The sequence below is a fragment of the Hippoglossus stenolepis genome, chromosome 19, assembly GCF_022539355.2.
Source record: "Hippoglossus stenolepis isolate QCI-W04-F060 chromosome 19, HSTE1.2, whole genome shotgun sequence".
NCBI lineage: Eukaryota > Metazoa > Chordata > Actinopteri > Pleuronectiformes > Pleuronectidae > Hippoglossus > Hippoglossus stenolepis.
Window position 1 is genome coordinate 19,315,445 of NC_061501.1, and position 13,686 is coordinate 19,329,130.

General features: G+C 43.0%; 2 protein-coding genes and 1 long non-coding RNA gene across 4 annotated transcripts; 1 reads left to right on the forward strand and 2 right to left on the reverse strand.

The window, feature by feature from the left end:
* Positions 1-11: 11 nt before the first annotated feature.
* Positions 12-3,152, reverse strand: si:ch73-264p11.1 (uncharacterized protein LOC100000923 homolog). 2 transcript variants are annotated; one of them, XM_035142062.2, is made up of 4 exons: positions 2,811-3,152; positions 1,937-2,000; positions 685-841; positions 12-545 (listed from the first exon to the last, which is right to left on the reverse strand). In XM_035142062.2, exons 1-4 carry the CDS (start codon positions 2,951-2,953, stop codon positions 505-507), a joined length of 405 nt encoding a protein of 134 aa, XP_034997953.2. In that variant the 5' UTR covers positions 2,954-3,152; the 3' UTR covers positions 12-504. The 2 variants fall into 2 exon arrangements, with proteins under 2 accessions (XP_034997953.2, XP_034997952.2); XM_035142061.2 differs by having other exon boundaries at positions 637-841; positions 2,811-3,144.
* A 340-nt stretch (positions 3,153-3,492) lies between these two features.
* On the reverse strand, positions 3,493-7,052 carry LOC118098356. Its single transcript, XR_004694157.2, has 2 exons — positions 6,817-7,052; positions 3,493-4,500 (listed from the first exon to the last, which is right to left on the reverse strand). It is a non-coding gene; the product is annotated as an uncharacterized LOC118098356 (long non-coding RNA).
* lipib (lipase, member Ib) lies at positions 6,829-13,553 on the forward strand. Its single transcript, XM_035142038.2, has 10 exons — positions 6,829-6,954; positions 8,175-8,566; positions 8,676-8,784; positions 10,066-10,167; positions 10,563-10,652; positions 10,743-10,910; positions 11,066-11,155; positions 11,618-11,726; positions 11,891-12,064; positions 12,269-13,553. The coding sequence occupies exons 1-10, from the start codon at positions 6,903-6,905 to the stop codon at positions 12,351-12,353; spliced, it is 1,371 nt and encodes a 456-aa protein (XP_034997929.1). The 5' UTR covers positions 6,829-6,902; the 3' UTR covers positions 12,354-13,553.
* The last annotated feature ends 133 nt before the right edge of the window (positions 13,554-13,686 follow it).

A 13,686-nucleotide genomic window follows, 5' to 3' on the forward strand; every position in this document is an offset into this window, starting at 1 on the left:
GAAGTTATTAAAAACCAGAGTTTATCTCCAAGATTCAGCAGGAAACTGTTAAAACATGAAGAATCATGAACAGAGTTTGGTGGATTTGTTACAGCTGCAGCTCTTCTGGGGCAGGAAGCAGAGGATCATGGGTAATATCTACACAGAAGAAAACCACTTAATCGCTGAACAAGGAGCCCAACAGGATGAATCCCAACGTGTGGCTGCAGGGGGCGCTGATGCTCAGTAAACGTTAAATAGTGTAAGCTACATAGGTCAAGAGTTTCCATACGCATGTAAGTTTGCATGTTTCATATAAAATAGAAAACGGTCTCATGTAATGAGTCATACAGTCGTTTCCCCTTTTCACATAAAAGCTTAAAAATAGAGAACGGAGCTCAGTAGAATTCATCCTCTAGTGAACATGAACGTCTGAACCTCGTTTCATCCATGTTTTCTTTCCTTAATCTTCTGAATTAAATCCAGTGTGGGCCTCAGCACTTTTTTCAAGTGTTGAAGTAGAAGTTATTCAGGGAGGACGTCAACATATTCCGAGTCCGTAACATCTAGGAGAAAAAAAGAAGATGAAATACGTCACAAATTAAAGAAGATGCTGAGAGATCAACAGAGAAAGATCGGTTTAAATATATGACGCACTCTCATAGTCCGACGCTTCTTCAAACATCCTCTGCTTGTCTTCTTCACCTGGATCTTCAGGCGGTCTTCGGGGTTGGATCAACAAGGCCGTCTTCCTTTTCACAGAGTGCCGCAGGTGCATGACCAGGCCCTGGTTCTTCCTCTTATAGTGACGAATCAGATCATCCAAGGTCTTAAAAAACGTCTCCTGCACACCTTCTGCCGTCTGAAGGAATGACACAGCAAACAGTCGAGAGAGATGACAAACATCGTGTCATTTCCCTGTGATACTGCAGAGTGTGAGTCTACTATATTTCACAGAGCCACTTGAAATAAGACCCAAGTTCAGAAGTGACCATGAACCTACAGTAAGCAGTCACCATGTTCATTAAGCAGCAAAGTGGTTGGAGAGGCATGTGTTTAAAACAAACATGATAACGATAGAGCTGAACCAAGTCACACTTCAGACAACTGGACCATCTGATTAAGATCAACATGTGCACATGTGAAACCATCTGTCAGCCCATCACTGTGGTCTGTGGTGTGTTCGTGTTGAAACGTCACAGAAGCTTCCTGTGGTGTGAGAGCTGATAACTACTCAGTTTCCATTTACAGCTGAAATATGTGTTCAAAACTGATCTCTGCTTATTTCACTCTGAGGAGGAAGAATGATGCCAGAATGAAATGACAACTTTAAACTGTAAAAATAACAGTTATGCATTCGTTGGATTCTAAGAAACTTCTGTATTTCTGAGAGGCTGAATGTGGATCACAGCCACAATGTTTTCTGGGTTAAAACAACGGTTTCATGTTCGTTGATATTGTGTTTTTAATGTTTAACGTGAGACTTGTTGAGCACAACGGGTTATTTAGTACAGATGTAAATATCTGAATATCTCTATCTTTTAAGGTCACAGTTATATAGGATTTATTTAGAGTCGATAAAACTGAGGAATGTAAAAAAAGTCTGAAAACAAAAAACATTTAATTGGTGTTTGTGAAGTTCAGCTGACTGAAGCTGATCGATCTGCATCAGAGCAGTTTTTGGATACGAGACATGTTTGACGAGTCTCATTATCAGCTTGTCATTATATGAACTTTGAAATGCATTAATAATAAATAAGGTGTGACACGTTTTGCCTCAATAAAATGTTGTTCAGTGAAGATCAGATCAGTGGACAGACGTAACGAGCTGTTAACACTTGTGAACGCTAATGTAACATCTCTGTGTGTGTGTGTGTGTGTGTGTGTGTGTGTGTGTGTGTGTGTGTGTGTGTGTGTGTGTGTGTGTGTGTGTGTGTGTGTGTGTGTGTGTGTGTACCAGCAGAGTGTACTGTCCAGTACATGTCTGAAACAGCCTGTAGGTGTTCACCACCTTCTTTTTACTGTAGAGATGAAACAACAAATCACAAATCAAACTACGTTTCAATTGTTTCACAAACAAACATCAGAGATCAAGAAACAAAACACGACACTAATGAATCACAGAAACCAGAACACACTATTTAACACAGTTATGATCTTTCTCTCAGTTTCTGTAAAAGAAGTCATTTCTCTCTCATCGTCACATCTATAATTTGTGGTGATCTCTTGATCTCGTGTTTTTCAGACTGTAATTTGTTAAATTGACCTTTGATCAATCAGCGGAAAAAACAACAACATTCCCAGTGATGATGCGTTGTTGAGTCACTCACACACACACACACACACACACACACACACACACACACACACACACACACACACACACACACACACACAGAGGAGTTACAGGAAACATACAAACGGAATAAAACGAAATGTATTTTGCTTCATATCTTTTTTTAAACAAATGAATTTGACGGAGTAAAATGTGTTTTACAGTGTAAAATAAACATTTAAATGAAGAGTAGATCAAGATCCCTGATGAACATTGATGAGCTTTATGAGAAAATATGGTTTTGTTTACATGCTCAGATAAAAAATATCCTTGTATAATATCTAGTAACACTGGTAATACTGATACAGCAGTAAAATACAATGGTAACATGAAAACATACTAAAACCAACACAAATGTTTCTGCAAACAATAATTTTTTTGCTCTGGACTATTAATTTGTAATCTAATAAATATTAGGATTATTGTTAGGTGTGAAATTATGAAACGTTTTAAACGAGAACTTCAACAAACACGTAGATAAATGAAAAGTACTCACTAGACACACAGACACATGGCTCCCTGGATGGTCTCACTGGCTCGGATCAGATAAGCTCCGTCCTTGTTCTTCTTTCCCAGAAGTTCCTCGCACTCATTCTTGCTGATGGCGCCGTGGTAGCACAACGGCAGAGCTTCTGCCATGGCGAGGAGACACCGAGACGTGCCTTCAGATGCCCTTCATTCCTCAGAGTGGCAGCAGATCTGGGTTCCCGCTGCTGCCATAGAGGTGGCAGGTGGATGAGGGCTGGTGGTGTGAGGATGTGAACAGAGGTCAGCACTCACCACAAAGACAGAGACAAGAAAAACCACCGACAGCTTCACAGGAAGTGTGAACATGTGTGAAGAGAGGGGAACAACGTGAGACACGCTCGACTGATTAACTGAACAGAAACACTTTATCTACACTAGCAGAGGTCAGTGCTGATCAGAACAGGAAGATAAAAAACAAGTTTTCTCTGAAGAGAATTTAACTTAGATACAGAAAGACAAGATGAACTCGATGAATATGAATTGTTACCATTAAACAGAAGATTATTAAGTATGGAACTTTATCTCAGATCAAAAGTATGTTGAAGGACGTTAAAACTCTTTTGTTGATGCGATGTTAACATTTTGTTTTTCTTGTCTTAATTGTTGTATTTTTTGATGCAAATGTCTGAGAATAAAGAATTATCCACATATCAGGTAATAAGATGTTTTACTTGTGTGAACAAACAATAAAATGACAAAGTTAAATCAAATTCAGACAGTTTCAAAGTTTTTATAAATCATCTCTGTGCAGGGATTTAAAAGTGGTGATTTTACAATTAAAGTCAAAACATTACAAGAATCAAGTCGTAATATTTTGAGAATAAAATCAAAAAGAGAATAAAATGCAACTTTCTTCTCGTAATGACGTCATTCTCTAAATCTTTATTTGCATGAAAAGCAGATCTTATGACCTCACTAGACTCAGATCAAATTTATAAATACATTTAAATCTGGCCTCTTGGAAGATTTCTTTGCCAGTAAATGACATATACTCATAATAACTTAACAAATAACAAAGCAACAGACAAGATATTTGATCATTCGTTGGTACAGCGTTATATTTAGTGCTGCAAATATTGAAGTGCTGTACACTGTGGAAACCTGCAGGAGGTGCTGTACGCAGCGACCCGGGGAGTGGGGCGTCCAGGTGGAGCGTCAGGTGCTCCCTGTCAGCTTCACTTCAACAGATTTGTGTTCCTCGTCTGCTTTGGTCTGACCTCCTGCCGTCTGCTGCTTTAATCACTGCAGGTTCATGTTGAACACACGGCCTGTGGATTCAGGGGAAACGGGAGCAGAGCCCAGTCCAGACTTTGGGTCTTTAGCTGCTCTGTCGCCTTCGTACACGTCACATCCTTCCACGAGGTTTCATACAAGTCAAACAAACAAGCAGCTCTTGTTTTTAAAACCCTTCTCGTCCTCTTCCTTGGTGACATCTTCCTGTTCGGACTCTGTGTTTGTGCAGCAGCCGACGTTTTGCTCCCAAACACAAATGTTCTTTTGAGGATTTCCTCCTCTCTTGTATCTCCTCTGTACTTGCTGCTGTTTTTGAAATGTTTAAAATCCTGTTTCTCTCTCTGTGTTGAAGATGATTGCGGCCGAAGGAGAAGTGAAAGCGTCTCGAGCTTAAATGGAGGCAGCGTCCGGCACCACCCGGAGGTCTGCAGGGAAATAACAACGCTCAGACGTGCTCGTCACAGGTCGTCAGCTCGTTACACGTGTGGAGCGTTTGAATTCTCTGTGGCTGTGAAACTGGATGTAAATCTGTAAATATACACAAAATATGTATCAGTCGCTTGGTTGAAGTCAGTTTTTTTATGTGTCAGCATCTTTCATCAAGTGGCCAGAGGCTTCATGTTTTCAGGACCCGTCCAAGTTCTGTGAACACGATAACTCGAGAACGCCTCAAGAGAAATTCTTCAAACGTTCACTTAGACTCACAGATTAGATTTGGGTGAACTAAGGTCAAAGGTCAAGGTCACAAAACATTTAATCATAAACATAATATCTCAAGTCTGTCTTTAGGAAATGTTTTGAGCAGTTGTCACTTGGACTCAAATATAAGTGGTTAAAGGTTAAAAGTCAAAGGTCACGGTGAACCCGAATGTGTGTAGACTAGATGTTAACAACCACAGGATCTTGACCCAAAACAAATCTGACATCTTTAGAGAACTGATTCTCAAATAAAAATATGGATCTAGTGAATTTTAATGTGGTTTCAAGAGGGGGCTGTCATGAACTCGACTGAGTGTAGTCGATATTTCTCCTGTAAGAAGCAGAAAACCACGTGTTGATGGGTCGGCGGTGGCCGAGGTGTTTGCTCACCGGAGTCAGAGGCCGGTCCAGTAACAACAGAAAGTGCAGCTCATGGTGTCAGAGAACGGATGCATGTCGGATCCTATTATCAGGACCTAAAGCTGCAGTTTAACACACATGAAAATGTTCGGGTCCCTCGGTTTAGCTGCGATTATCTCGGCAGCTTTGGCTGAGGACTCTTATAATAGAACTTCAGACCCTCCCGACTCCTGCAACAGCCTCACACTCGTTTACCAAATGAGACGGTGCTCGAGGTTTAACCTGAACTTGAGCGTCGGCTCTGGATCAGATGATCCAGGAGGAGGAATTCAAATGTTGCACGGTTTCTATCAACTTACTCAAACGATGTCGCTCTCAATGAACTGACAGCTTGTCTAATTTTTTTTCAGTGTTACTATAAGGTATAAGATATTTTTTAAATCTTAACCAGCATGACATGTTTCTGGTACTTTCTTCTAACCAGGGTCTTCACAGAAATCAGATGAGTAGTTGCTTTAATTCCATGAGAATCAGAAAACGTCACTGCTCCGTGTTTCAGGCTCAAACTGAGCCGTCGCTGTCGGAGTTTTACTTTGAGGAAGAAACAGTGAAACTGGTTTAATAATCTACGTCTCAGTTTTGAGTCAGGTCAGGTGACTGACGAGGGCGTGGCCTCCAGAAATAAGCTCTTTAGCCGAGCAGGACATCGTGACCTGTCGCTGATCTTTCATCTGCTGCATCAGTTCAGTCCAGGTCTGCAGAGCTGAAAACACACGTATTAGTAATCTTAGCTATTAACGTGTCCTTTAGTGTAAAATACGCCAATAATATTATCGTACAACTGCATAAAGTTTGCTCTTAGACAAAAGGTTTTTATTCCTGTTCGTAAAGTTTGCAGTTATCAAGGATACGATGTGATTAAAGAGAAGTAGCAAACTGAGGTGGAATCAAACTTAGGACTCAGAGACTCGTCGTGTCGTTGGACGCCTCACCTGATGGAAACAGATTGTGCAGAGGACAGCGAGTCCACAGTCTCTTTCTGTGTCTTTCTGTCTTTGACTTTGTGATTTCCGTGTCTAACTCCGTTTCACTGCGTTTGAAGCGTGTCTGCATGCGGGGCCCTGCTCTCTCCGTCCATGTTAAATTACATGTGTTCCTGTAGAAATACAGTGAGTACAGGGCAGCATGGGCTGGGTGCAGTGTGGTCAGAGTCTGTGGAGCTATTAATAACCAGCGCTGGTGGGGCTCCAACTTTTGTCGGCACAGATTTCCCACCACGGTGGTTTGAGCCCCCTGAGCACAGAGAGCTGACGTCTCTCGACTGTACTTTGTCTGGTTTCAACTATAAAACGTAGTTTGAACAGAAGTGAACATGAAATAATCCAAGATGCAGAACAGACTCTGTCACTTTAATCTCATAACTCTGCTCTCAGCCCTGTAACAATATCTGATTGTATGTTTGATTATCGTGGCTAAAATAATTTAACATGATACACAACATGCTAAGCAATAAGGACGGTATCCAACAGTCCACCACAATATTAATAACTTATTGAGATGTTATCTTCCTCTCTCTTGTTCTGTCTCCACCTCTCCATCCTTCTACAAACCGACCCTCTTATCCCTCCTCCCTCTCTTTCTCTCTATCTCCCCAACAGTCCCTCCCTCCCTCCCTCAGTCACCTCCTTCACTCGGCACTGAGAGCTCCTGCTCTCTCCTCCTCTTCACCTCCTTCATTCCCTGTTTGCCTCTGGTGGTCGGAGGAAGGATGCTGCCCCGCAGACTTGTGGGTCTGCTGGGACTCCTCGTGCTCTGCACAGGTAAGAAAAACACCCACAGCTCTTTAGTCATCACTTTAAAATGATCCTCTGGTGAGAATCTGGTGAGAGTTCATCCTCATCAGCGAGGAGGGATTGATCCAGAGAGAAACATGACTGTGTCGTACTTAGAGGTGTGTGTGTGTGTGTGTGTGTGTGTGTGTGTGTGTGTGTGTGTGTGTGTGTGTGTGTGTGTGTGTGTGTGTGTACAGAGAGCTTAGTGAGGTGCAGGAAGGAACAGATTATTTAAAGTCAACCCATCGTCTCCAGGTTGATGTTAAAATAGAAAAGCCTGCATATCTTTCTGTCAGCTGCTGTAAAAGTAAATATACAGTCGCTCACACTCACACTCACACACACACACACACATTCATCCGTTATACACACTTTACTAATGTGGGGTTGGATTGGGGCCATCTCCACCCTGTAACCCCGCCCTCCCTGTTTGATTGACAGCTGTAATCACCCGTTGTGTTCATGGAGGGGCAGGTGCTGAGGGGATGAGGTGTTTTTTTATAGCAGCCTGATCCGTGTCTGCTAAATACAGATCAGTTCATCTTTTAGTCCAAGTGAGCGTTTGTACCAAATCTAAAGGAAGTCCCACAAGGCGTTCTACAGATATCATGTGGACCGGGACGGAGGGACGGAGGGACGGACAACCGGACAACGAGGCGTCACCAGCGGGGACACTAAATGTTATGTCTATAACGTCAGTGAACATTTTCCTCAGGAGTTTATGTCTCAATCTCTAGTTTCAAGTCTTCTTCAACACAGCTGATGTTCACTTTATAGATTATGATCCACGTTGAGTCAAACAGTTCATAAAGCACCGTGGGTATTGTTTCAAAAAACCAAGGAGGCGCTGAACAAAATGTCAAACTGGAGGCTTCATGACAGCAGCTCCCCAACGAGTGGAGTGATTCCCAGACGCAGCAGCTCAAGGTGATTCAATCTGCAGCCTGATCTCTGCCTGTCGGAGCTGAAGAGGTCAAACCAACGCCGCCACCTACGAGAAACCAGACAAAGAAGTGATCTCAGCATTTACTGTCACACCTCTCTGACCTTTGACCTTTCTGACCTGCAGGTTCATGCTGTCAGAACGATGACCTCAGTGAATGTTGCTGCTGTTCTCGATTGATCTGTCCTCTGCTTTGTTTCACGATCAAATATACAAATGATTCTTTTCCCATGAGCCTCAGCTGTCGCCCGTTCTGTGCCCTCAGGTCAGGAGCAGAGCGGGGGGGGCGAGCCCTGCGACAACTTCACAGACCTCAACCTGTCCCACTGCTTCATGGGAACCAGCCTGTACGTGCGGCTGCTCCTCTACACCCGCGACAACCTGGACTGCGGCCGTGAGATCAACCACCAGCACCTGGCCTCACAGTCGCTCTTCAACCTCTCCCGTGCCACCGCCTTCGTCATCCACGGCTACCGGCCCACCGGAGCGCCCCCTATCTGGATCGACCACTTAGTCCGCCTGCTGGCCGAGCAGGAGGACATGAACGTGATCGTGATGGACTGGAACAAGGGGGCGGCGAACCTCAACTACTTCACTGCCGTGGCCTACACGAGGGAGGCCGCACACAACCTGACCGGGTTCATCATGACCATGGAGGTGAGAGAACGAGAGTCACCAAACCAAAGACAGTTGCCGTCTGTAAATGTGTCTGAGCGGCAGGGCGGAGCCGGAGGTAAACGAGAGTTTGGTGTTTGTGTGTCCGCAGGAGGAAGGAGCTTCTCTGAGTTCAGTCCACCTCATCGGCGTCAGTCTGGGAGCTCACCTGGCCGGATTCGTGGGAGCGAACCTGAAGGGAAAGATCGGACGCATCACAGGTGAAAACATGACCAGACTTTAGGTTGTAGGGAAAAGTTCAGAAAATGTCTTTAACCTGTCATTTTATTTATAAATCATTTTTAAACATTTGACTTTTGTTGTGCCATAATGCATCAAACGTGATACCATAAAATGGTGTGCCTTTCGGCATTCAATAAATTTGGTTATCAAAATAAAATATTAAATATTAATATTTGTATTATTAATATTAAATAATAACTTTAATTGATTAAAGTTACCTCGGGGCACCACCCTTCAAAGGAAGGGAAAAGATAGCCAATTCATTGATTAAGTCTCATAAAAGTACTAACTACAAATTTGGAACTCTGATTAACAATTAAATTAATAACTATAACCAAAATTACCATATAGATAGTTAGCTAAGTTGAAGGATATGGAGTTCTTGACAGTGTAGAGGTTGGCAAAATTCACTTATGCAACATTAATAAAAAAGCATTTGTGAAAGGAAAACATTTATTATGAATATAATAAAGTATAAAAACACAAATTACTAACAGTGTAATTACTAAACAAAGATGTGTATATGAGTATATGTGTGTGTGTCTGTGTGTCTGGAAAGGGGAAAAAGGAAGTTGCTGTGCAGTTCGCAGTTTTGTGTCGTCTTGCAAGTCTGTGGCTCTTGCCTTAGTGATTCTGTTGAGCTGTGTAGCTCAGTTGCTGGTTGAAGTTTTCCTGCAGGACATCGCATCGCTGCTAGGAGGTTGGTAGAGCTTGGAGTACGAGGAGGTTTCCTTGGTGAGATGAGCTGGAAGCTGCACCTTTGTGCTCCTCTCGAAGAGTTGGATGGGAAGAGAAGATGTGAGCTGGAGAAGAGGCTCCACAGCCTTCTCTCCTGTGGAAGGATTGTAGGAAGAGGGCAGAAGAGACAGAAGAGGGGGAGAACAGGCCTTATATTGGCCCGGTGACCTCACAGGTCATGGGGTCCAGAGTGACCAATGGGAGTTGAAACCTGTGTCCCTGGGGGGGTTTTCACACCTCTGTGTGAAGTTGATGCCCTCTGGGAGACTGAGTCCTGGAGGGACATGCTGCTTCAGGCCTTGACGGCACATGTAGGCCAAAGTGTGGTTTCACAAAAAACCATGGCCCAACACTTTTAACGTTCCTGTTTCTTGCAAACATAGATACAGAACTTGCAATACAACTTGTACGAAGAAACGTCCTTAGTGTCGGTGGCTTTCAGGCAAAGAACAGAAAAGACGGATTTGGTATCAAAAGGTTTTACACAAGTCTCAGTGGACTCTTTTATTTTCTCTCTCCAGGTCTGGACCCGGCCGGGCCGATGTTCACCAGTGCCACACCGGAGGAGAGGCTGGATCCCTCCGACGCCATGTTCGTGGACGTTCTTCACACCGACATGAACTGTGAGCGTCTTCAAATAAACTGAACTCACGATAAACGATCACACTGAGGGATCTGGCTGAGACGTGACTTTAAATATCATCTGTTTCAGGAGTCAGTCTCAGCTGTCAATCATCACGTCTCAGCCTGTTCTTATATCATCAATAACTGATTCAAACCAAACTGATCAGAAACACTTGAACAAACATCAGTGAGAGAAGAACGACCTGAAACGACAGAAACATCTTTACCTTGAGTTTTTAGTTTGGTTCATGTTCCACCTGCTAAATGTTAATGTTTTATTATTCGATTCTTTTATGGATGAACTTATAACCTTTGGGCTTTTGTCATTTTTCTCTGTGAAAGATGCTTAAATTAAATAAACTTGATTGACTGAACGTGTGTTTTCCATGTTCAGCATTTGGCCTGAGAGGAGCTCACGGTCACATCGATTTCTACGCCAACGGTGGAGCCGACCAACCAGGGTGCCCCAAAACCATCTTTGCAGGTAAACACACACACACACATAAAAAGACAGAAGAAAATATGACGCACACACACACACTCACATGCCGCATCATCTCTTTCCCCCCCACAGGTAAATCTTACTTTGTGTGTGACCACCAGCGCTCGGTGTTTCTGTACCTGTGCGCTCTGAACCGAACCTGCAGCCTCACCGGTTACCCCTGCTCGTCCTACAGCGACTTCCTGGACGGGAGGTGTCTGCAGTGTGAGGCCTTCAAACCAGCGTCCTGCCCCGTCCTCGGTAGGTGGTGCAATCCCCTCCAGTCCACCTGATGACATGTCGTACGACGGAAACGTTTGTGTCAGCAGCTCGTTTCTGTTTGAACTGAACGACTCAATGTGAGTTTGTACCGAGTTGAACTCGTGACCTGAGAACTGACGTCTGATCACCTGCAGGTTACGATTTCAGCCGCTGGACGGAGACTCTGCTGCGACTCGGACAAACCAAAGTCTTCTTCAGCACCACCGCGTCGCTGCCGTACAGGAGTGAGTCATCACCGCCCCACATTACAGTCCCTTAGGAAATCATTAAAATAAGGTTTAATTACAATTTAGAGCCATCTGTACTTTTATATTTACATTATTTTACTACTTTTTCAATAATTAGACTTCAGAGGAAATGACTGAAGACTTTAAAGACCAAAACATGTAATTATCTCAAATAATTTAATAAAGTACTCACCTGACTGAAAGTAGAAAAGATTTTACTTTAACATGAGCAACAACTATTATTGCAGTAATTAAATGTATATAGTCAATGCATTTATGTAGTTTCTGCAAGAGAGTACTTGTAGACAAAGTACTTTGAAGAACATTTCTCTATTAATACTTGCAGGATCCATGAGGCTTTGACTAAAGTAATGAATCTGGATCCTGTGTGTGAGCTGAGATTATTTCATTTAGAAATGAAAGTATTGTGTGATATTGTCTGTATCCTGTGTTTGTCAGAACTGAGCTACAGAGTGGACATGGTCACCTGGAACCAGTACCTCCGCTGGGGTGTCGTCTACATCCGGCTGCACAGCGGCAGGAGCTTCACTGAGGCTCGAATAGACCAGTGAGTCACTGACACACCTGGAGTCAAAGATAATTTAAGTAAAATTACTGTAACCGTGGCAACTGATCCTCCTCTCCCAGATGTTGGTTCTCAGTTGAGACATTTTATCAAGAAGCCTCGTTCTATTTGCATGTGATCATTAAACTCCTCCTGGTTTCTGGCAGTAAGCTGTACCGGTTGGAGCAGTACACCTCCACCCGCCTGCTGGCCCAGTTCGATGAGGATCTGCAGCAGGTCCAGAAGATCTCGCTCCGCATCAACACCGGCAACGTGATCGGACCTCGATACAAAATCCGCCTGCTGCGGATCCGCTTCACGCCTCTGGATCATCCTGAGAGGTCAGTCCTGCTCTTCACCACCGGAGATTCAGTGACACAATTCTATTACATTTGACGACGACTCAGGGATATTTAGTCATAAGGCAGAAAAGCAGCAAATTGTCACGACTGAGAAGCAGAAGCCAGAAAATCTTACTCACTCAATCAAGTCTTAAAAAAGAAAATCGAGATAAAAGGTATGAATGTCATTTTCTTTGTCTTCAGGCCTTTGATCTGTCGTTTTGACATCATCATGGAGGAGAACATGGAGGTGGCGTTTCGACCTCTGCCCTGCGACTCTCGCCTCTGACGCCCTCACCACACAAACTCCTTCTACGGTAACACGTCTCCACTCACCCCTGAACCTTCTGGAGGAAACCCAGACGTCCCCTGGGTGCTGCGGGGGTGTCCCGGCCCCAGGTGGACCCCCGGGGGGCCCACAAGGGGAGTGGCAGCCTCCTCGCTGGGCTGATGAAGACGAACAATCTGGTGCTGTGGAGAACTTCTGGTTATTGGAAAGTCAGCGTGTTGTTAAAGAGACTTGAGGTCAGGAAACACACACCTGTAACTGCAGAGTCACTGTCAGTACAAGTACACACTCAGTACACACAGTGTTCACACAGCAGAAGTAACACACTCCATGTTGAATATTTCAGTGATTTCAAGGTTTAATGAAACATAGAATCATGTTTTAGTTTGAAAATAGAGAAAATAAAGAGTCTCGCACGTACTTGACCTGTTTCCATTAGACTGTAAAACAAAGATGGACGACATGACGGCTCCCGAAAGTGAAGCCAAAGTGTCTTGATCCTCACTGAAGGACTTTTCATTAAAGACAAACATTCTTCAGGTGCTTAGATAGAAAATGCTAAAAGCCTCATTACGGTTAAAACAAAAACACTACTTTTAGTCTATGTCTGAATAATTTAAGCTTTTACTTTTAAAACTGTTTCTTCACTTCCTTTCAAAATCAGCCTCTAGAATAAATAATAGATAAATGAGTCTGTGGGAAACACTGGGTAATGCACACTACATTGTTTGGGGAACATTACATCAAACAATGTGCAAGTTGCATTTAAATAAGCTGTTAATCTTTTATATATTTTTTCAGTTTCATGTCAGGTCTAAAGATTTTATCGTCTCTGTGCCTTAAAACCAAACGGTTCTCAACCTCTTATTTGGTTTGCGTCGCTGTTTCATGCTGCAAATGATCTGCACGTATTTTATAAAGTCAGTCTTCATGACAGAGGGAGCGAGGGGAGTTGGTGAATCTGTGTTTATCTGTAAAGTTAATATGTTGAGTTTTATTCTGAAAACGTAAGTTGCTGTGGACCAGTTTTTGAAGCTCGTAAACTGATCCTCAACATTTAAAAGGTTTAAAACTGAATAGTTGAACTTTCCTCTGATGAACAAATCATGAAAACTGTGTCACAAGTGTTGAGAAACTCAACTGTTGCGTTTTTTATTATGAATTTTCACCCGACGTTTGAAATAAACAGATTTTAAAACATGTTTGTTCAAATACTGGATTTCTTTTTTTTTTTTTTAAATAAAGCTTCTGCAGATGTATTTTCAACTCTTTTCTTTGCAAGATTTAACTAGAACTCTTAACAAAAACACTGATGTAACTGTTAAGGACAAAA